This window comes from Anomaloglossus baeobatrachus, chromosome 1, assembly GCF_048569485.1.
Source record: "Anomaloglossus baeobatrachus isolate aAnoBae1 chromosome 1, aAnoBae1.hap1, whole genome shotgun sequence".
In the NCBI taxonomy this organism is placed as follows: Eukaryota; Metazoa; Chordata; class Amphibia; order Anura; family Aromobatidae; genus Anomaloglossus; species Anomaloglossus baeobatrachus.
The window spans coordinates 432,344,861-432,369,050 of record NC_134353.1 but is presented as its reverse complement, the minus strand read 5'-3'; the positions used below and the strand labels follow the sequence as shown (position 1 = coordinate 432,369,050).

Here is a 24,190-nt window from a genome sequence, read left to right as displayed (position 1 = left end):
ACCGACATCTTCCGGTTCTTCCCCCTTGGTTTTTCGACAGCAGTCTCGCGGGACCCACTGTCCTTCTTGCTTCCTGTCTGGGGAGTCACCAACTTCCACCCGCATTCCGGTTCGGTCCTTGTCGGCCCAAGTTTCAACTTTCTGCTCGGCGGCGCTGGTTAGCTGTCCCAACACTACTGATGCGCGCTGCTTGCCAGTCATGGCGTACATATCAAGAACAGTGCATATTTTCTTTTTGAATACCTGCAGGGCATCGGGTCGCCCATTATACTGAGGTAACCAGGCAGCTCCGGGCACATAAGGTTGGGTTATCGGCATAACTTGGGTGACTGCCGGGACCGTCGGCGCTACTGCTCTTGCGTCCGGAGCGGGAGCCACCGCTTCTCCATCATTCACCTCCGCCGCGGTTGCCGCCGCTCCAGCGGGGGCCGCTGTTCCACTATCCCTCTCGGGTACCGACATCTTCCGGTTCTTCCCCCTTGGTTTTTCGACAGCAGTCTCGCGGGACCCACTGTCCTTTTTGCTTCCTGTCTGGGGAGTCACCAACTTCCACCCGCATTCCCAGGGGGCGGCGCTTCGACTTCGCGCCCTTTTCCGGGGAAGACGACGCCGGCAAAATGGCGGCTGTCGAAAAATTTTCGAACGGAGCACCGTTTACAGTCCAAAACAAGGCACACTTCCACCGGTAAGTGGATGGGTTACAATCCTGTTCGTGATGCCAGGTTTTGAGGTGTGCCGCCCCCACGTCAGCAGCAGCCGTGCTGCTCAGATCCGGATCTGCAGTGGCTCGAGGGGTTATCGAACCCGGGGGTCGCGCGGACACTCAAATAAAAGGGGACGTATATGTACGGGGATTGCTGTAGATACTTTGTGACACCACCCACGGTGTGTGGTAATATGGAGTACCACCGCTGCTGTTGGGGAGCACCCGGGGCGATGGAGAGGCAGCTGGTTGTTTAACCCCTCCGTGGGTAGGGGTGGATGCCCTGATGCTCAGTGTCCAGGACACGTGGAGTGATGTAGGCCGGAGGTGGCGTGCCGGGCCGGACCGGGGAATGTTGGTGTACTCACTGTGGAATAATTGCACACAAGTCTGTTGGTAAACCATGGTGTCAGTGGCCGGCTGTCGAGTCCAGGTGTACTCGGGTCCCACACCCGACTAGTGTACCGATGTCCCTTTCTCCGGCACTTTGTAATTTTCCTCAATTCTGGACAACTCCGTATGGAATGGGGAAGTCCACTCCCGGTGCTGTTGTGGTTGGGAGTCGTGCCCGCGAAAACTGACCCTTGGGATCTCAATGGGTGTTTGCGAATACCCTATCCCCCGCGGTGGGCTGCTGTTTTGCTCTATCTGGGCTAACACTTCTGGAGCAGTGTCTGAAACCTTGCTGTCGGCCTGGTGAATTAGAAAAGGGGCTTGCAACCGTTTTCTAACTAGGGTCCAGGTACCCCGCCTGTGCACGGTTTTCGGACTGGATCTCTGCTGTCGGTATCGGCGGGCTCCAACCCTGTAGTGCACTCCTGTGACCACCTGGCGGCACCGGGGCGTGACACCTACATGGTTAGAGATCTACAAGTAGGGTGCTACATCATGCATAGCAAATCGATAGCATAACAGGAATAAGAAGGAAAAAACAAAAGCACATAATAATAGATAATATAATATATGATTGAAGTGCAGGTATAAGATCTATCAAGGAGAACCAAGAGGTCTACCTGAGGGCTACAGCAGTAAGAGGCACTCACACAGCTTATAAGGAAAGAGTGCAGATTTAGAGATTGCCTAGAGAAGGGCAGATTCTCATGGACCGCAGTGCTCGGAGGCAGCCGCGTCTTGCTGCTTTCTGGACCTTTAACCCCATAACGACGGCCGTACGACTTAAAACGTCGGGAAAGCAGGGTACTTGTTCTGTTCCGACGCTTTAAGACGTCATGCCAAAAAAAGACTGTAGCGCCCCCCCCAGAGACGAAAAATCTCCGGGATTTAAGCTACTGGGGGTATCCGAGACCCTGGAGATCATGATTCAGGCCGTTTTTTCTGGTCCCCGGTCACGTGATCACCAGTATACACCGTATACCGATGATCACGTTACAGTAAATGACAGTGCCGGTAAAAAATGATTTATCTCCCACATGGCATGATCAAACATGTCAACTGGGAGATAAATCTCCTCCCCCAGTCCCCTCCGGTCCCCCAGTTTCGCCAAAGTACCCCCCTACCCCCAACCCCCTCCCGATAATCCAAGATGGTGGCGCGCACACTAGCGCGTCGCCCACATTCGCCCTCTTCCTCTGGTTTCTGTCACATGTGTCATGACACATGCGACAGAAAACTCCTCCCCAAGTCCAGCTAAGTCACCCCCCATACCCCCACAGTGTTCCCCGGTGTCTCTGTACCTGTACCTGGTGCAGCGTTGATCCTCAGCGATCCCTTCTCCTTCACAATAAACGCTCCCACATGCACAGAGAGCGGCTGTCAACTCAGCTTCCTGCTTTGAGAGCTGTGCTGGCTGTACGCGGTCTGCTGCTGTGGACCCGGGGAGAGTGGGTGCAGATTCTTTGCACCCACACTCCTCACATGGAGGGTCTGCATTCCTAGAAAATGGGGGATACGTTCCCTGAGCGTGCCCCCCATATTCTAGAAGGTCCAGAGTCGTAGTGGGAGTACCTTATTGGATTACTGCTGATCAGATTTTTTTTTCTTTACAATAAATTGGTAAAAGAGGGAATGTTTTGGGGAGTGTTTTTTTCAAATAATTTTTTTTTTTTTATTACTGACAGTTTGTGATGTTGGGTATCTGATAGACGCCATGACATCACAAACTGTTGGGCTTGATGCCAGGTGACATTACACATCTGGTATCAACCCCATTTACTACCCCGTTTGCCATCGCACCAGGGCAACGGGATGAGTCGGGGCGAAGCACCAGGATTGGCGCATCTAATGGATGCGCCACTTCTGGGGCGGCTGCGACCTGCAATTTTTAGGCTGGGAAGGGCCAATAACTATGGACCTTCCCACCCTGAGAATACCAGACCACAGCTGTTCGCTTTACCTTGGCTAATAAACCAATTTGGGGGGACCCCACTTTTTTTTTTTTAATTATTTATTTATAAATAATTATAAAAAAAAATAGCCTGTGGTGCTCTCCAAATGGGATCCCCAACCAAGGTAAAGCGGCCAGCTGAGGTTTGCAGGCTGCAGCCGTCTGCTTTACCCTAGCTGGCTATCAAAAATGGGGGGACCCCACGTTGTTTTTTTTTTTTAATTATTTATTTTTTTGGCTAAATAGAAGGCTAGGCACCCTTTAATGCCACATGAAAGTCACTAAAGGGTACCAGCTTAGAATATGTAGGGGGTGGGACATCATACATGTGTTTGATGTCTGTCTGTCTATCTATCCATCCATCTATCCTTCCTAGCTTTTTAGGCTGCGTGTCCGCGATTAGGGATTCAAGCATTTTGGACGCTGTGTTTTTGCTGCGTCTAAAATTCTGCATTATACAGTAAAAGCACAGTGGAAGGATTTTTAGAAATCCCGTTCCCACCGTGCTTATTTTCTTCACAGCATAAACTGACTTCTGGCGCTGCTGCATGTCAATTTATGCTGAGGAGACAAGTGCTCTCTGCGGAGAGAATAGAGCTAAAGTCAGCAGCAGCCTGGATCGTGGTCACGGGCAGCTGCATTCTCCAGTGGACAACACTCACATCTCCGCATGAGGACTGGCACTGTGTACTAGACGCGGTGTCGCCGGATCGTGGGCACATAGCCTAAAAGTGAGAAATTTGCTGCAAGGGCAACATTTTTGTGATGCCCCTGGGGGTTCAAAATGCTTACTATACCCCTGAATAAAATCCTTGAGAGGTCTAGTTTCCAGAATGGGGTCTCTTGTGGGGGAGCTCCACTGTTTAGGCACCGCTGGGGCTCTCCAAATGCGACATGGCATTCGCTAATAATTCTAGCCAATTTTGCAGTCAAATCGTGCTCCTTCTCTTCCGAGCCCCATCGTGCACCTAAACAGTTAATTTCCACCACATATGAGGTATTGGAGAACTGAGGAGAAATTGCTCAATACATTTTATGGTGATTTTTTTCCTGTTACCCTTGTGAAAAAAAGATACCTGCATGAAGTAACAATTTTGTGGTAAAGTTTTATTTTCATGGCTCAACATTATAAAATTCTGTGAAGCACCTGGGGGTTCACGGTACTCACCAAACATCTAGATAAATTCCTTGAGGAGCCTAGTTTCCAAAATGGGGTCACTTATGGGGGGTTTCTGCTGTTTATGTATCTTAGGGGCCCTACAAATGCGACATGGTGCCCGCAATCTTTTTCAGCAAAGATTCCTTTCCAAAATTCAAATATTGCTCCTTCCGTTCCAAGCCCTCCCATTTGTGCAAACAAACATTTCTGACCACATGTGAGGTATCACCGCGCTCATAAGAAAGTGGGTAACAAACGTTGGGGTCCAATTTTTGGAATTACCTCTTGAAAAAGTGAGAAAATTGATGCTAAAGCAACATTTTTGAGAAAAAAATAAAATTTTCAATATGACAATGTAACGTTATCAAAATCTGTGAAGTACTTGTGGGTCCAAAATGCTCACTATAACCGCAGATAGAAGCCTTGAGTGGTCTAGTTTCCAAAATGGCGTCACTTGTGGGGGGTTTCTACCGTTTAGGTACCTTAGCGGACTTGTAAATGCAACATGGTGGCCACAATCTATTTCTGCCAAATTTCCTTTCCAAAATTAAAATATTGCTCCTTCTGTTCCGAGCGCCCTCATTTGTCCAACCAGAGGTTTCTTACCACATGTGGGGTATCAGCGCGTTCATAAGAAAGTGGGTAACAGGTTTTGGGGTCCATTTTATTGTGTTATTTTTTCTAAAAGTGAATAAATTTGGGGTAGAGCAACATTTTTTAGGTAAAATTTAAATTTTTGCTTTTTATCATTCCACATTGCTTTAGTTCCTGTGAAGCACCTAAAGGGTTAATAAACTTCTTCGATGTGGTTTTGAGTACTTTGGGGAGTGCAGTTTTTTTAATGGTGTCCCTTTTGGGTGTTTTCTGTCACCTAGGCCTCTCAAAGTCACTTCAAATGTGATGTGGTCCCTAAAAAAATGGTTTTGTAAATTTTGTTGTAAAAATTAGAAATTTCTAATGAACTTTGAACTCTTCTAACTTCCTAACAAAAAAAAAATGTTTCCAAAATTGCGGTGATGTAAAATAGAGATGTGGGAAATGTTATTTATGAACTATTTTGTGTCACAGAATTCTCTGGTTTAATGGTATAAAAATTTAAAAGTTGAATATTGCAAAATTTTCAAAATGTTTGCCAAAATTCATTTTTTTTCATAAATAAACGCAAAAAATATTGTCCAAAATTTGCTACTAACATGAAGTCCAATATGTAATGAAAAAACAATCTCAGAATCACTGGGATCCGTTAAAGCGTTCCAAAGTTATAACCTCATTAAGTGACACTGGTCAGAATAGCAAAATTTGGTCTGTTCATTAAGGTGAAAATTAGCTCCGTCACTAAGGGGTTAAGCCACATACGCAGAATTCAATGCTGAACCAGCGTCCAGTGAATACACTGGATGATTACATTCTCACGCTGGCCAGTGCCAGCCATAGAGGCTGCAATACTATTATGCAAGAGGAGCCACTAATCAATCAATACCATGAAGACCAAGGAGATCTTCAAACAAGTCAGAGACAAAGTTGTTGAGAAGTACAAGTCAGGGCTGGGTTCTAAAATAAATAAATAAATAAATAAATAATATACCAATCTCTGATTGATCCCCCGCAGCACCATCAAATCCATTATCTTCAAATGGAAAGAAAATAGTACCATAACAAACCTGCCACGAGGGGGCCACCCAGTAAACTCTCAGTCAAGGCAAGGAGGGCATTAATCAGAGAGGAAGCACAGAGACCAAAGATTTGACTTACAGTAAAAAATTGGAAGACACCTTTTGATTATGGTAAAAAGATGTGTGGAAAACTTTCCAAATGTATGGATTAAGGTGCTGTAGTCAGATGAGACAAAAATTTAACTTTGTGGCCACCATCACGCCAAGAACACTATCCCCACAGTGAAGCATAGGGGTGCAGCAAGATGCTGTGGGGAGGTTTTTCGGCAGCAGGGACAGGGAAAATGGTCTGAGTCGAGGGGAAGCTGCATGGAGAGAGAATACACGCATATTCTTGAGTAAAACCTGTTTGTCTGTCAGTAATTGGAGACTGGGATGGAGGTGCACCTTCCAAGAAGACAACGACCCAAAGCATACTGCTAAAGTAACATTCGAGTGGTTTAAGGAGAAACGTGTAAATGTATTAGAGTGGCCTAGTCATAGGCCAGACCTTAATCCAAGTGAGAATCTGTGGTCAGAGTTGAAGATTGCCGTTCACCAGAAGAAACCATCTAAACTGAAGGAGATGTAGCAGTTTTGGCTTGAGGAATGGGCAAAATTACCAGTGGCAAGATACAGAAATCTGTTCTAGAGACTTATCCAAAATGACTTGCACCTGTAATTGCTGCAAAAGTAAGCTCAACAAAGTGCTGTGTTTAGGGGGGGGAGGTGAATATTTATGAACAGTGAAGTTTTCAGTTATTTTGTCCTATTTGTTGTTTGCATCACAATAAAATGACAAACAAATGTTCACAGTTGTTCTCTACATAACTGATGCAAACCCTCAAAAAGAAACCGTAAAATTCCAGGGAGTGAGGTAGCAAAACACAAAAAATGCCAAGAGGGATGACTAAATTCGCAAGGCATTGTAGTTTAAAATTCAGAAAATGAGGAGTTGAGTAATTTGGAAACTGTCATGGCCAGTAGCTAAGTCCGTCTCCACAGGTGAAGCTCCTGTTTGCTGCTCCTTATTGCCATTTGTGATGTCACTTGCAAACTACAACATGTAGCTTAAGACTAGCTACTAATCCTACATGTTTCAGAGAACATCTGTCTCAATCTTTTACGTAGCTTCCTAATCTTTTATAGGAGTTTTCCCCTCATACATCATTAATAAAATCAGGTGTGCAGACCCGCAACATATTAAAATTAATAAAATGCTAATAACTCTGTGTTCAACCCACGTGGTTTTAATCCGTAAAGCACAAATATCCATTTGGTCTCAACCCTCAACACAGTTTTTATGTAGCCCCCTCCTCAACAAAGGGCTCAAACTCTCTGTATAACCCAGATTTCTGTCTCCATAAAATTACCTCCATAGTTTAGCGCATGATACTTTGACAAAGTGGTGATCTCTACATTTATAACAATAATATTCATTTGTTCACTGATGCGCTTCTGTAATTGTCTTTTTGTGCATCCCACATGTATTTTATTGCAGGGGCACTTGTTATATCAAATATTACCCCTTTTCATCTACATGTTAAATTACATAATTTTGTTCCCCAGGGATCAAGTGTAATATATTTGCATCCCAGGACCGCAGCCATAACCAGTGTCAGAAGTTAGTGGTCAGTAAAGGTACCGTCACACTAAGCAACATTGCTGCTGAGTCACGGTTTTTGTGATGCAACAGCGATCTTGCTAGCGATGTCGCTGTGTGTGACATCCAGCAACGACCTGGCCCCTGCTGTGAGGTCGCCGGTCATTGCTGAATGTCCTGGACCATTTTTTTTAGTTGTTGCTCTCCCGCTGTGTTTGACAGCGAGAGAGCAACAATCTGAATGTGCAGGGAGCAGGGAGCCAGCTTTTGCGGACACTGGTAACCAAGGTACACATCGGGTAACCAAGCAAGGGCTTTGCTTGGTTACCCGATATTTACCTTAGTTACCAGCGTCCGCAGCTTTAGAAGCCGGCTCCTTGCTCCCTGCAACCGTAGCCAAGGTACACATCGGGTAACTATAAGCAAAGCGCTTTGCTTAGTAACCCGATGTGTACTATGGTTACCAAGCACAGCGTCATTACACTGGTCGCTGGTGGCTGATCTCTGTAGACATCTGCCTGTTTGACAGCTCACCAGCGACCATGTAGCGACGCTCCAGCGATCCCTGCCAGGTCAGATCGCTGGTGGGATCGCTGGAGCGTCTCTTAGTTTGACGGTACCTTAAGGAAAAGACAACACAGAAGGGGACTAGGATCTTGGCTACTTCTTCCTTATCACAGGCTGTGCAAACACTAATTTCCTCTCCCATTCCCGAACCTACTGCCTCCAATGAGGAGAGGAAGAGACTGCAGCATATAGACAGCAGTTAGTCAGAAGACAGCTGTGGAAAAGGGAATCTTAGCTGTTATGGAGAAGAGTGTAGTGCATTGATGGCCTGTCCCCTCAGGAATAGTGAGGGTCCTTCCTACTGTAGAGTGAGCAGACCTACTCCTAGAGCCAATAGGTGCCAGCATCAATTTGTGACACTCAGACCAACTGTCCACAAATGGTGAAGAGACAAAATTACTGACATTTCCTACCACCAGATCTCCTGCTGATGGGCAACATTCACGCCTTACTGTGGTCCTAATGAAGAGTGAGGAGAGGGAATTTTGTGTGCAGGTAAGAAAGAGGAGGTTGAGCTGGGGTTGATGCATCACAGAGCTCTGAACAATACTAATGCTGAGGACTGTGTGTGGATCTCGTCCGCTACTACATTGTGCAAAAGAGAACCAGTTGGCCCATTATGTTAGCATCCCACTGAGGATCTGCCCAATAGGCAGTCTGGGCCTGGAGAACACAATTGTTATGGAAGTGTATGATAGGTATATTCTAAAACACATGGGTAAGTGTACAAAAACCTTAATCTTCACTTGAAAAAATACACATAAAACATTATTAAAAGGGTGGAGATAAATTGGGTGATGTTATATTATGAGCATCAGGGTTCTGAGATCACAAGAGTGCAACCAACAAACTCAGCAAGAGAGCTGAGAGAGAAAATGTGCATTTACAGAAACCAGCACCTGGAAGGAACAACGTCCCAAAATATGCAGGTTACATTGCTAGTTTCACTAGGTCCAGTACACAACTACAAGTGCCTAATTTAATTGTCTTTTTTAACAACGTAGTACCTGCTTTGTTGTGAAATGCTGAACTAATAAGCAAGAGCGGAGTTTGCAATTCTTCATCAGAGGATCCTCCATGACTTCCTGCCTCTGACATCCCATGATCACCACAAACAACAATTAAACTTGGAAACGATGGATCTTCATCCTGTGGGAATAAAAATAAAATAAGTAAAAGTAAATGCTGTCTGACGTGTTGTATGCATACAAAATATACACCGTGTGCAGAATTATTAGGCAAGTTGTATTTTAGAGGATTTTTTTTTATTATTGATCAACAACTATGTTCTCAAGAAACCCAAAAGACTCAAATATCAAAGCTTAATATTTTTGGAAGTTGGAGTGGTTTTTTTTTTTAGATTTGGCTATCTTAGGAGGATATCTGTTTGTGTAGGTAACTATTACTGTGCAGAATTATTAGGCAACTTAATAAAAACCAAATATATTCTCATCTCACTTGTTTATTTTCACCAGGCAAACCAATATAACTGCACAAAATTTTAAAATAAACATTTCTGACATGCAAAAACAAAACCCCAAAAAATCAGTGACTAATATAGCCACTTTTCTTTATGATGACACTAAACAGCCTACCATCCATAGATTCTGTCAGTTGCTTGATCTGTTTACGATCAACATTGCGTGCAGCAGCCACCACAGCCTCCCAGACACTATTCCAAGAGGTGTACCGTTTTCCCTCCCTGTAGATCTTACATTTTATGAGGGACCACAGGTTCTCTAGGGGGTTCAGATCAGGTGAACAAGGGGGCTATGTCATTTTTTTTTCATCTTTTAGACCTTTACTGGCCAGCCATGCTGTGGAGTAGTTGGATGCATGTGATGGAGCATTGTCCTGCATGAAAATCATGTTTTTCTTGAATGATACCGACATCTTCCTGTACCAATGCTTGAAGAAGTTGTCTTCTAGAAATTGGCAGTAGGTCTGGGAGTTGAGCTTTACTCCATCCTCAACCTAAAAAGGTCCCACAAGTTCATCTTTGATGACATCAGCCCATACCAGTACCCTACCTCCACCTTGCTGGCGTCTCAGTCGGAGTGGAGCTCTCTGCCCTTTACTGATCCAGCCTCTGGCCCATCAAGAGTCACTCTCATTTCATCAGTCCATAAAACCTTTGAAAAATCAGTTTTGGCCCAGTCTTGACGTTTTATCTTATGTTTCTTGTTCAAAGGTGGTTTCAGCCTCCCTTACCTTGGCCATGGCCATGTCCCTGAGTATGGCACACCTTGTGGTTTTTGATACTCCAGTAATGATGCAGCTCTGAAATATGGCCAAACTTGTGGCAAATGGCATCTTGGTAGCTTCACGCTTGATTTTCCTCAATTCAGGGGCAGTTATTTTGCGTCTTTTATGCCCAACACACTTCTTGCGACCCTGTTGGCTATTTGCCATGAAACGCTTGATTGTTTGGTGATCACTGTGAAGATGTAATTTACCCTCTCACTGTATATGCTGTGATACTATGTCATGATATGTATATTTTCCTGGTTGTATTAGTTGTAATTCATGTATTTCCTTGGGGGAGGTGTATCTTGCTGTACAGATTCCTATTTCAAGCTGGGTTCATTGTCTTATTTGAACTACTTCTGTGTACATTTCTATTGTTGTAGGTAATCACCCCCTAAAATGCAAGGTTGTATCCTCTTGAGGCACTTCCATCCCTGGGAGTAGGGGGAGGTGGGCCTAGAGTCCAACTAGTGTAAACTCTGCTTACCTTGGAGATTCAGTCAGTCTGTGTGAAACTTGAAGAAAGAAGATTGATCCTCTGGGAGGGAATAGCAGAGGCTGCATCCTATAGCCGGTGTAGGGACAGTTACAGACTGGAGATCAGTGGCCCGTGGGATTGTGTGGAACTCTTTGGACTACTGTAAGGACGATTACTTTGTTATCCGGTCCGAGGATTGTCGGGAAGGGCCCCCGAATCTGTTTTACGTGGACTTATCGTATGCTGTTCCAGTGTTCTTGTGAATAAACCTGTTGGATCGTCCCTCGGCCTCGTCCATCCTTTGCTCTGTTGAACTCCCCCGTCACAAACACGCTTCAAAAGTTTGGCAATTTCAAGACTGCTGCATCCCTCTGCAAGACATGTCACGATTTTGGACTTTTCAGAGCCCGTCAAATCTCTCTTCTGACCCATTTTGCCAAAGGAAAGGAAGTTGCTTAATAATTAAGCACACTTTATATAGGGTGTTTCACCACACTCCTCCTCATTAGAGAGATGCACATCACCTGATTTACTTAATATGTAGTTGCCTCTCAAGCCTAGACAGCTTGGAGCAGGACAACATGTATTAAAAAGTATAATGTGGTTAAAATACTCATTTGCCTAATAATTCTGCACACGGTATATACAGTATATATTTTTACATATATACATATATATATTTATTTTTTTATTTTTTTTAATTTTTTATCTATTGACTAAAAAAAAAAAAAAAAGCAACAACACATAAGGCACAGAATGTGCAGTAACCAACAGGCAATATCAGAAAGCAAGATAATATTAATAGAAACTGCCATGATGAGTAGAAAGTATTATCTTGACAGTGAGATAATTAAAGCACACCAATCACCAGGCTTTTTCTATATAACATAAAGCCAGTACTATACTGGCACTATCATGCTGATTCTATACATACGTTTATGTGTCAGCTAGGATGTATAGATTTTGAAACACAAGCAAGTAAAGTTTGTAAAATGGGCAGCTTTTTGAGTGACAGCAGCTGCCGATCAGCTGATAGCTGGGGTTGGTATTCCTAGAGATTCCCACCCCCTGCCTATCCATCCTACTCGTTATTTATGCTAATTCTATTATAGAATCCTTTTACTATCTGACTAGAAGGACCTGTTCTGATGTCATACCCATGTGACCAGAAGGGGCAGGGCCTCAGACAACATAGCTGTATACCAGGAAGCAACATTTTTTTCTGTTGGCTGATGCCTCGACCTTTCTGGTCACATGGGCATGACATCAGCACAGCTCCTTCTAGTCACTTAGTAAAACGAGTCTACAATAAAATTAGCATAAACAGAGGGAGGGTCGATATTCAGGGGGGCGTGAATCACTAGAAATACTCACCCCATTTATCAATTGATCAGCAGCTGCTGTCACTCAAATAGCTGCTCATTTTACAAACTTTACTTATAGTGTTTCAAAAGCTACCGTATTTTTCAGACTATAAGACGCACTTTTTCCCCCCCCAAATGTTGGGAGAAAGTGGGGGGTGCGTCTTATATTCTGAATGTAGGGCTGCTGGTAATGAGGGTGCTGTGGTGGAGCGGGTCATTGGGGGCATGAGAAGGCTGCAGCAGCCTGCCGTGACCACGTGGGCCCGCTCATTTAATATGCGCGCCCATCCTCCCGCCCATCATCTCTCAGCGCTGAAGCCAGCGCTGACAGGTGGGCGGGGGGTGCGCGCATAGTAAAGAGCCGGCCCGCATGATCACCCCTGGCAACTACAGCCTGGAGTGATCATGTGCGGCTGTATTCACTGTCCCCCACGCACCATCATCAGCGCAGGGTGCAATGAATCAGTACACTCACCAACAACGATCTCCGCAGCACAGGGATTTCCTCCTGTCTGCCGGCCGCGGCTGTGTGTGGAGACTAGCGGTGCTCACAGGGATGACGTCATGCGCTTTAAAGATACTTCAAAACAATAGCTATACTACTATAAAGCCACAATGACAACACAAATTGAATGACATATCAAAATCATAAAAAGAGATACATAGATAAGTAAAGAGAAGAAAAAGGTAGAAAAAAACATGATAGATATAAGGTGGAGGGGAGGTTGTGTTTAGTAGGGGAGGGCAGGTAATAGGTATTCCAGACAGGGGTTCTATGATTACAGACACAGGTTTCCCCAATAAAGGCCCGTGATTTAACAGAGGCTCTAAATTCCAACCAGTATAACCAGGTTTTATAACAACGGTCAATTATTTCCAATAGAGGTCAATTAACATCCCTTCATTAATTTTAGAGAAGCAGAGGAATACTGTCAGAATGGAGTCTTTTTTTTTAAAAAAAAAAAAAAAAAACAAAAACAAAACAAAGGGATGCACGTGCAGGCAGTCAGAATTAGAAGCCTTAATATAGAATTAGAGACAAAAAAATATACAGCAGCACTATTCCCACTTCAATGCCGTTGGTCCAGACTGTTTCCAAAGTCAATATATAATCAAAAAATAATGAAGGCAGCACTTCATAAATTGCAGTGAAAGCGGCCTTTAGGCCCTGTGCGCACTTGCCGGTTTTTGCCGCGGATTTCCTGCGGTTTTGCTGCATGTTTCGCTGCAGAAAATGTTCATAACATCTCTGCAGTGATTCACCAGCAAAACCTATGGGAAAAAAAAATGCTGTGCGCACTATGCGGATCTTGACAGCTGCATGTTTTGCTGCGGGATTCCCGCAGCAAAAACAATTGCATGTCACTTCTTTTCCGCACGTCGCTGCAGGATTTCACTCCATTGACTGCAATGTAATCGTGAAATCCCGCAGGGAATAACGCAGGCAGCAAATTCTGTGCGGTTCATTGCGTTTTCCTGCGTTATTCCCTCCGGTATTTCGCGGTTTACCTGTGGTAATGTACATCGCTGCCTGCGGTTTGCAGAGAAGTGATGTCATTATGACAGGAAGAGGAAGCGGAACAGAGTAAACATACACAGAGATCACAGACACAGACATAGAATACACACAGATCGCACTCACACACAGACATATAGAATACACATAGAAATCAAACGGAAATATAGAAAAAAAAAAAACACGTGGACTCCGCTGTATTTTTACTGTCCAGCCGAGGTAAGCACACAGCGGCGGCCCGGTATTCTCAGGCTGGGGGAGGACGGGGGGCAGGGTTAATGTCCCTCCCACCTCCCGCAGCCGAGAATATCAGCCGCAGCTGCCCCGGGACTGTCGCATCCATTATGCGGCAGTACCGGAGTGTCCCCAGCTCTTCCTGTTGCCGTGATGCGGTGGCAGACAGGGTAATAAGGAGTTAATGGCGGCGGATCGCCGCCACTAAGTCCAGGCTTGATCACGGCAGCGTCTATGAGACAGCTGACATGATCAACCGTAAGTAAAGTGAAAAACACACCCCAAAAAATCCTTTATTTTAAATAAAACACAAATAAGCCTCCTCGTTCACCCTTTTATTAACCCCCCCCAAAACACACAGCTCCGGCGTAATCCACATCCTGCGATGCTTGCTGCCAGCCGCGACTGACACAGCGCTGAATGCAGCCTCGCAGCTAGACAGCAGAGGTAACCACAGGGCATTTCCCACGGCCGGTAATGCGAACAACACATTACCGCTCGGGAGAAATGCAGCGATCTGTCCTCTGTCTATCCCTCTATCTATTTGTCTATTTATCTATCTACTATCTATCTCAGAAGGAAATGATTTATTTTTTCAATGTGCTTTATTGAATTGAATGCAATAAAACACATGTACAAACCCGCACGCGGCAAAACCGCGGCAATACCGCATGCGGTTTTCGGGTGCGGTTTGCCGCGATTTTTTACCGCGGGTGCGGTAATCTTTCAGACCCTGCGGAATTTTCTTAAGGAAATTCCGTTTTCCAGTGTGCACAGGGCCTTAAGGGAGCCAAGGAAAATGGCAGAATTATGACATTCAGGGCTTCTGATTTGGAAAGGTTAATTTAAAAATTAGATAAGCCACTGTATAAGAGGAATTCTGCCATGAAGTTTGGAAGGGATATAACCGGATTGGTAATGAAGAAAAGCAAATGATCTGCATAAGCCACCATCTTGTAAGGAGAGCCGTGAATACAAGGGGCAGTAATGTGAGTATTGGACAGAATCCTCCTGAGAAAGGGCTGCTATATAGGTATAAAGATTAAAAGGAGATAACATCCCTTGACATCTGCCATTACACATGACAAACTACTGTGATAGAATTCCATTTACCTTTACACTAGCAGTTGGCTTTGTGTATGAAATGGAGATCCAACATAGCAGGCTAGGTTTTACATAGTCATGGTCGAATAGTAACAATTTGTGTTCAGATAATTGTTACTAAATACCGAGTACTATTACAGTAATCTTCACAACAAGAAAAATGCTTGGGATCCCCATTAACTTACATTAGGTTCGTTATTTGTGAGGTTACCAGAATAGTACTTTGCGATTCTGTCACACGGAGTTTTCAACAAACTTCACCGACTGTCATGGCACTGTTCAGATTGCAGATACAATTCGCCCGATTGTTTCTCTGGTGTCTGAGATGAATACAGGTAGACTCGGATGTCTACCTGCTGTATGCCTATTCATAGGCAGATAAGCAAGAGTTAATCTCTGCTAAGCTGCTTGCTCCTGTAATCACATGTTGTGGGGAGACCTATAACATCTGCGCCTCTCCTGTTCATGCTGGTTGAATCCTTCTAACCATACCAGCTATACTTTATTCTATGTCGGTCTGTGAGGTGTGGTGTCCCAGACTCTCTGGTGAAAGTTGCGCTTAAGTTGTGCCTCTTTCTTGGAACGGCTCTGAATTTTACCCGCTTTATTTCCTGAGCCTCCTATTGTCTTTACCTTTGTAGTGTGTGCTGTGTGACAGAGTTCTGATTTTCAATTGTAGGTCTTTATCTGTAGTTTTCAACACTTCCTGTCCCGTCAATCCCTGGGGGGTGGGGGAATCAATTCAGGGCCTGAGGTTAGAGCTAAAAAGCTGGAGAGAAAAAGCACAATAGGGTCTTACCCAGTAACACAGAATAAAAGTAATAAGAGAATGTGCTCACATTATTGGATTGTGTATCACACAACCAGATATTAAGCATGTGACCTGCTGCTGCAGAGTCCACGTGCTAAAAAAGCCAAAGTAACTCTGGAACACTTAAGCACTTGCAATTTATTTATTTATTTATAGTCAGGGTATTTTTTTCTACAATTTTCTCCTTGGTTTTTTTCTAGTCTTGAGGCTGCAATTCACATGCTTGTAATGTTGCATGTTTATTGAGTATTTGTTACAGCTCAGTTTTTTTTTTTTGTTTTTTTTTGTCTGTTATCTTGCTTTAATGCAAGTTGGGGGTGCAGCCCTCCTGATACTGAGGCTGAACAATTACCTGCTTCTCACTTTTTGCTGTGTATTTAACCTGGGACCCAGCTAACCACTTTACCATCCATGTTGAAGTTTTGACATGACACTAGTCAGGTACAGAATATGTTTTTAACTTTAGTAGGTTAGGGACTGTCTCAGATGGGTACACCGTGACGAGGTGAGACAGCTTCTTACCTTTTTGCAAAAATGTATATACTAAGTACCCTGTTTATTAAGCACTTGCAATTTATTTATTTATTTATAGTCAGGGTATTTTTTTCTACAATTTTCTCCTTGGTTTTTTTCTAACTCTGGAACACTGTAGATGTGGAGCTAGTACTGCGCTGCTGGAAATACGACACCCATCCAGGACAGGTATAATGCAAGGTGGTTTAATTCAACGCATTTCGAAGTGTTACCCCACTTCATCAGGAAATCCACCAGTATGTCAAACTGGTGGATTTCCTGATGAAGAAGTGGGGTAACACTTCAAAACTTGTTGAATTAAACCACCTTGCATTATACCTCTCCTGGATGTGTGTCGCATCTTCATCAGCGCAGTACTAGCACCACATCTACAGTGTTCCTGAGTTACTCTGAGGTTAGAGATAGCATAGGGCCCCTAGCTTGAGGGTCAGCTTAGGAGCCCTGGTTCCCACTATCCCATAGTCATTGTGACAGATTTGTTATGAATAATCCGAACACAAATGGTTACTATTCGCTCATCACTAGTTTTAGCCCAAGGCTACAGAGTGTCTCATTTATGAAAGACCAGTTTACTGTATCAAATACCTTTTCTGCATTAGTGCATAGCATAAGTGGCTGGCACTTTATTGTGGCCCTATGAATAAGGTTCAATGCCTTGGTAGTGTTGTCCATAGCCTTCCTTCCTCCCAAGAATCCCGCCTGATCTGGATCGCTAAAGTCCATTAAAATGTAGGATAGTCTGGACGTAATAATTTTGACAAAAAAAATTGATAAACTACATTAATCCCTTCACAACATTTGACATACACTTACGTCATGGTTGGGAAAAGGTTCTTGCAAAATGAAGTAAATGTATGGCATGTTCATTGCCTTTGGGAGCTCGGCTTAACTTATAGCTGAGGTCCAGCTGTCACAGCCAGGGACAGCTCCTGGGTCACCCCTGATGGCATTCAATAGCAATTGGAGCATTTATAAGGTTGGTAGGGGAGTACGCTCAATCTCAAACCCAATCAGGAGCCCTGTGACGTGATCACAGGTGTCTAATCGTTGCGCCATGGCAACCTGAGGATGGCACGATGACCTCCAGGTCAGCCATCGACGGCATGTCTGTTAGACCATACAAGAAGCATGGTCTAAGAGGCTTCTGTCAGTGCAGCACTGGCCGATATATATTGCAATGCTTGGCAATATATTATACCAGTAATCAGAGTAACAAAAGTTAATGTCCCATATAGGCACTAAGTAAAGAAGTAGACAAGGAAATTAAAAACACTGTACAAATATTTTTATTTTAACAAATTCAGTATATAAAAAAAATTGAAAAAGAATATTCCACTAATTCTGTATATTTAAGCAAAAAAAAAAAAAACAAACAAAACAGCTGACAAAAAAATGGGATAAAATGCAATCAAAAACTCACATGTAAATAAAATTGATATAGCTTTCTTTCTCTTATTTATGCATGTTAAAGACTATGTAGCAAGGTAACTGACAAAATTCAAGTTATTGGACTGCAGGAGACGCTTCAGTCCTTGTTTGAGGACACCCCCGTACCAAGTACACCATCTGGCCACGTTGGTTCACCCTAGTCGTTGCTAGGGAAAATCTCTCCTGGTCACACTACTGGACCAGTTCTTGTCGGCTGCGTAAGTGCAGCCGATTGTTTGCATTCAAGGGTACGTTTACCCACGTTCTACTGTAGGTTAAGTTATTGACATTTTCCATTCAATCTACCGAGTGATATCTTTCAATGGCTTTAAGCTTGATGACATGGAATGTTCGGGGACTGGGCACATCCAGGAAAAGGGCGGCAGTATTCGCACATATCAAAAGATCCAAAGCTCAGATTGTATGTTTACAAGAGACCCACTTATTGTTGGAGACCACTAGAGTGCTTCAGAAGCCTTGGGTTCAATGGTCAGCTCATTCTGTTCATTCCTCATATTCTAGGGGAGTATCAGTGCTAATCCACAAAACACTGCGTTGGGACCCGGGTAAGATTATAAAGGATAATGATGGGAGGTATGTGTTTATCCAGGCTCATATTGATGGGGTAATGATAGTGATTCTGGCCATATACATCCCCCCTGCGACGGGAATCTCGATACTGTATGAGGCGGCTAAGTTTGCCTCACAATTCCCACAAACTTTGATGCTCTGCATGGGGGACTTTAACTTGATTAATAACCCAGGACTGGATAGATTCAGCACCCGACAGGTCCCGATCTCCCCTACGATACAAACTAGACTGAGTACATTCCTACAGGAGGTGGGATGGTATGACATGTGGCGGTTTTATAACCCAGTACTGAGAGAGTATACATGTTATACTCCGGGGAAAAATTCTCTATCTAGAATTGACTACATCTGTGGAAACGAGAGAGTCTGTGCTCATATACAATCGGTATGTCACCTGCCCAGATCAGTATCAGATCACCCCCCAGTATTTGTAGGCATTAAATGGTAGGGATGTAAATCACACAAACTATTGCGGAAAATTAACCCTTGGTGGCTTTCACTCTTTGGAACCAATGATAGGATTCCTGATCAAATCAGGGCATATACTGATACGAATTCCATAGAAGAAAATCACTCGGCCTATTGGGATGCACTTAAAGCGTATTTGAGGGGATGTTGTCATTCCTCTATCTCCTATCTCAAGAAACAGGCGGCCAGAGAGGAGGAGGAATTGGCCACTCAAAATAGAACGCTAGAACATAGATTTACCTCGGACCCATCTGAGGAAAACAGATCTCAATGGCTACAGGCTGGGAGGAAATAGCTTCTGTACTTGCAAGATAAGGCTAAGAGACATGTCTTCTTCACGAACCAGAGGTATTTTGAGCAAGGGAACCAATCTAGTAGTTTACTAGCGTTCTTGGTGCGCCAATCCAATAGTTCACCTGCGGTCCTTAAGATTAGAGACCCTAGTGGCGAACCAGTCACTTCCGTCAATGGTATTCTGGAGGTGTTCTTGGATTTCTATAGGAACCTATATGAATCCAGACTGACAGTGTCAAGGGAGGAGATCGCTGACTATCTACAAGGTCTGGAGTTTCCCAGATTGACTTCGGCCCAGAGATCGGCCTTGGATGAGCCCATTAGTATGGAGGAGATGGTAGAGGCGATGGGGGCCCTTAACAGGGGTATGGCGTCCGGTCCGGACGGACTCCCGATTGAAATATTTGACAAATATCAGGGGGGGCTTGCTCCAGCCCTCCTGGAAACGGTTGGGGCGTCGTTCCGCAGGGGACGCCTGCCTGACTCTTTCTATGAGGCAACCATCGATCTGCTGTTGAAACCAGACAAGGATCCATTGGACTGTGGCTCGTACAGGCCGATCTCTTTGTTGAACTCTGACTATAAAATTCTCACCAAAATGCTAGCAACTAGACTCAACAAAGTGATCTCCTCCATAATACATGAAAACCAGTCTGGATTCATTCCGGGTAGGAGTACCTCGGATAACCTGAGGAGGGCGCAGGTGGTCTTACAGATGGGCACCAAGTTAGGGGAGGATTGGGCTCTGGTCTCATTGGATGCGGCCAAGGCCTTTGACTCTATAGAGTGGCCATACCTGCTGGAGGTGCTGCGGGCTTTTGGTTTCGGCAACGAATTCATTAGATGGATTGAGATTATATATAAAGCACCATCTGCTAACATTCAGGTGGGTGGCGGAAACTTTTCCCCTGGGGAGGGGAACCAGACAGGGATGCCCCCTATCCCCTCTCCTGTTCGTCCTGGCCATGGAGCCGTTGGCGGTGCGCATTCGAGCGGACCCAATCTACCGAGGAGTGAAGCGCCGTAAGGGAGATGAACGCTTGTCTCTGTATGCAGACGACTTGTTATTGTTTGCATCTGATCTGGATTCCTCCATTCCTAGGGCTGTGGAACTAATTGTCCGATTCGGGGAGTTCTCGGGCCTGGCAATAAACTGGTCAAAGTCGTACCTCCTCTTCTTGTCTCGGGACAGAGAGGAAACGGCGAACACCCACATATGTAGGGTTCCAGTGGTAGATCACTTTAAATACCTTAGGATTATACTGACAAGAAGCCCTTCGGAGATGATAGCAAGAAATATTGCCCCCCTGTTATCACACCTCGGGGAGAAATTTAATAGATGGAACCAGCTACCGCTTTCAGTGGCGGGAAGGATTAACCTTCTTAAAATGATAGTGCAACTAAAGTGTCTCTACATTACCCAACATGTATTTGTGCAGATCCCCCGCTCCTTCTTTCGGACCCTGGATTCCTTAATGATCACCTTTTTCTGGGGTGCTTCCAGATTGAAAGTCCAATTAGCCAAATTACAGAGACCCAAAGACCTGGGGGGTATGGCCCTTCCTGATCTTAATATATACTAACTGGCCGGACAATTGAAATATCTGGGTCAATGGACACTTCCTGGAGTGAGAGGTTCTCTGGAGGGATTCTTGGCAGAATTCACGGGTGTGGATCTCCTATGGCCATTGTTGACAGACCACAAGAGAGCCCCTGAGGGCCGTGTCCTTCCGATACACAAACTAGGGGCCAGGATTTGGAAAGAAGCCAAAGCCATATTCGGATTCCATGACATACCAATTGAGACCCCCTTATGGGATAACCTGGACCTTCCACACTTTTGTGGGTTGCCGGGTTTTGGTGAATGGAGGAATCGCAGAATAGTCTCCCTGGGTTCAATTGTCCGTGATGGTGAACTCCGCCCTTTTGCGCAACTGCGAGTGGAATTCGATCTGCCGGAAACTCACAGGTTTCAGTACCTCCAGATCAGGCACGCCTTTCGGGCTCAGTTCTCTGGTCGTGGTGTTAAGCTGGTGTCACACATAACGACGACGACAACGACGTCGCTGCTACGTCACCATTTTCTGTGATGTTGCAGCGACGTCCCGTCGCTGTCGCTGTGTGTGACATCCAGCAACGACCTGGCCCCTGCTGTGAGGTCGCCGGTCGTTGCTGAATGTCCAGCTTCATTTTTTGGTCGTCACTCTCCCGCTGTGACACACACATCGCTGTGTGTGACAGCGAGAGAGCGACGAAATGAAGCGATCAGGAGCCGGCACTGGCAGCTGCGGTAAGCTGTAACCAGCGTAAACATCGGGTAACCAAGGGAAGACCTTTCCCTGGTTACCCGATGTTTACGCTGGTTACCAGCCTCCGCTCTTGCTGCCAGCGCCGGCTCCTGCCCTGTGACATGTGGCTGCAGTATGCATCGGGTAATTAACCCGATGTATACTGTAGCAAGGAGAGCAAGGAGCCAGCGCTAAGCAGTGCGCGCGGCTCCCTGCTCTCTGCACTGTTACATGTAGCTGCAGCACACATCGGGTTAATTAACCCGATGTGTGCTGCAGGAGAGCAAGGAGCCAGCGCTAAGCGCGGCTCCCTGCTCTCTGAACTGTGACATGTAGCTGCAGCACACATCGGGTTAATTAACCCGATGTGTGCTGCAGGAGAGCAAGGAGCCAGCGCTAAGCGCGGCTCCCTGCTCTCTGAACTGTGACATGTAGCTGCAGCACACATCGGGTTAATTAACCCGATGTGTGCTGCAGGAGAGCAAGGAGCCAGCGCTAAGCGCGGCTCCCTGCTCTCTGAACATGTAGCACAGCGACCTTATGATCGCTGCTTCTGCTGTGTTTGACAGCTAAGCAGCGATCATAACAGCGACTTACAAGGTCGCTGTTACGTCACCGAAAATGGTGACGTAACAGCGACGTCGTTGTCGCTGTCGTTTAGTGTGACACCAGCTTTAGATTCTCTTCCTTCCCAATCATTGGAATTATCAGATCACAGGGCCCTGGCGGTCTTATTTCCAAACTATACTCCTCTCTCATTCAGGCCAAAGCCATGAACAGTCCTCTTACTGTCCGGGAGAAGTGGAGTGCCAAGATTTCTGAAATTGATGACGTAGTGTGGGACGACATTGTCGAATCCCACACTTTGGTCTCTCCCGCAATTAATAACAGACTGATCCAATTATACATAATACACCAGAGTTATATCACTACCCAGAGACTGGAAAAGATGAATAAATTGGTGGGGGTGGGTTGTCCGAGATGTGGGAGAGATGGTGCAGATTTCTGGCACATGATATGGGAATGCCGGGTCATTCACTCCTATTGGGGTGAGGTTATAGCGACTCTTTCCACCATACTTCAAAAAACGGTTACTATGAGCCCAATTCTGTGTTTATTCGGTGTGGTAGATGTACACTCCTGGTCCCAAGATCAGAATCTATTAATAAAAAATGTCCTGTTTTTGGCCCGGAAGGGCATTATACTAAATTGGATGAGCACTCATCCCCCAACTAGAGCCTCTTGGATTGCATTGGTAAATGCTATAATTCCGTTAGAACAATTTGTATTTAAGACGAGAGGTTCTTTAAACAAATTTGACAAAATATGAGGCAGATGGTTGGGTTCGCCCTTGACCGGGGGGTCACCCGGTTCCCTGTCCGATAACTTACAGTCATTACTGTCGCAGTAATAATTGATACTACTCCAGTGATGGGGAAAGAGAAATATGTATTCCATAAAACTCTGTATCAGTGATGTGATGTGGTCCCTGACATTCAGGTTTTACATCCCTTGTTAATATGGGCTTTTTGCCCCAGGTTGGATATGGCTCGCGAGCTGACACCTTTGAATTATCCACTGTACCAATGCCATACTGAAAGTAATAGATGTTGACTCGATTGTTGATGTATTATCAATCTAGCTATTAACCAATTTACAGATATTTTTATTGTACAAATTGCTGATTTGACTTTTGTTGTAATAATATACTTAACCTTCAATAAAACGAGTTTAAAAAAAAAATTGGTATAGCTGAAAACGACAAAATAAACCACCATACAGCAAAAAAAATAAATAAAAAAATAATAGCTTTTTAGAATACAGCAATGCAAAAAAAAATTAAATTGTTTTTTATTTCCCCTTTTGCACAATAAAAAAAACTAACAAAAAAAACCCCACAATATAAATGTGGTATTGCTGTATTCGTACTAACCATAAGAATAAGGCTGTTTTATTACTTTTATGAGATGGTGAACAGTGTAAAAAAAAGGAAACAATTCCTGAATTCCTGTTTCTTCTCGACTCTGCCTCACAAAAAGCAGAATAGAAGCAATAAAAAACATTATGTGGCCCAAAATGGTACCAATGAAAACTTCAACTAATGCCACAAAAATAAACACTCACATGACTATAGGCAAAATAATAAAAACCTATAGCCTTGAAAATTTGGTGATGCAAAACAAACTTTTAATTTTGTAAAAAAAGTGGTTTTCAGTGTAATAGTGGCCAAACATAACAAAACCTATATAGATCTGGTATCACTGCAATCATCCTGACCTGAGAAAAAAAAGTCACCCTATTACTTATACCACAAGGTGAACGGTATAAAAAAAAAACAGTAATAAAGCCAATTCTTCAACTGCTATTGATTTGCTTATTCTGCCTCTCCCAGTAATACCGGCGTCACACACGCCGATATATCGTGCGATCGCACCCGCCCCCGTCGTTTGTGCGTCACGGGCAATTAGTTTCCCGTGGCGCACAAAGTCGTTAACCCCCTGTCACACGCACTTACCTCCTGGGCGACGTCGCTGTGGGCGGCGAACATCCTCTTCCTAAAGGGGAAGGGACATTCGGCGTCACAGCGACGTCACACAGCGGCCGGCCAATAGAAGCGGAGGGGCGGAGATCAGCGGGACGTAACATCCCGTCCTCTTCCTTCCTTCCGCATTGCCAGCGGGACGCAGGTAAGCTGTGTTCATCATTCCCGAGGTGTCACACGTAGCGATGTGTGCTGCCACGGGAACGATGAACAACCGGAACACAGAAGGAGGACCGACATTTTGAAAATAAACGACGTGTCAA

General features: G+C 44.7%; 1 protein-coding gene across 6 annotated transcripts in view; it reads right to left on the bottom strand.

Annotated features, from left to right (window-relative positions):
• The window catches only part of PIGG (phosphatidylinositol glycan anchor biosynthesis class G (EMM blood group)), a 686,115-nt gene that overhangs the window by 283,278 nt on the left and 378,647 nt on the right, over window positions 1-24,190 (bottom strand). For all 6 annotated transcript variants that reach the window (XM_075352634.1, XM_075352635.1, XM_075352632.1 and 3 more), the window contains one exon: window positions 9,036-9,177. In XM_075352634.1, the coding sequence (XP_075208749.1) occupies window positions 9,036-9,177 (142 nt within the window). The remainder of the gene's footprint in view (window positions 1-9,035; window positions 9,178-24,190) is intronic.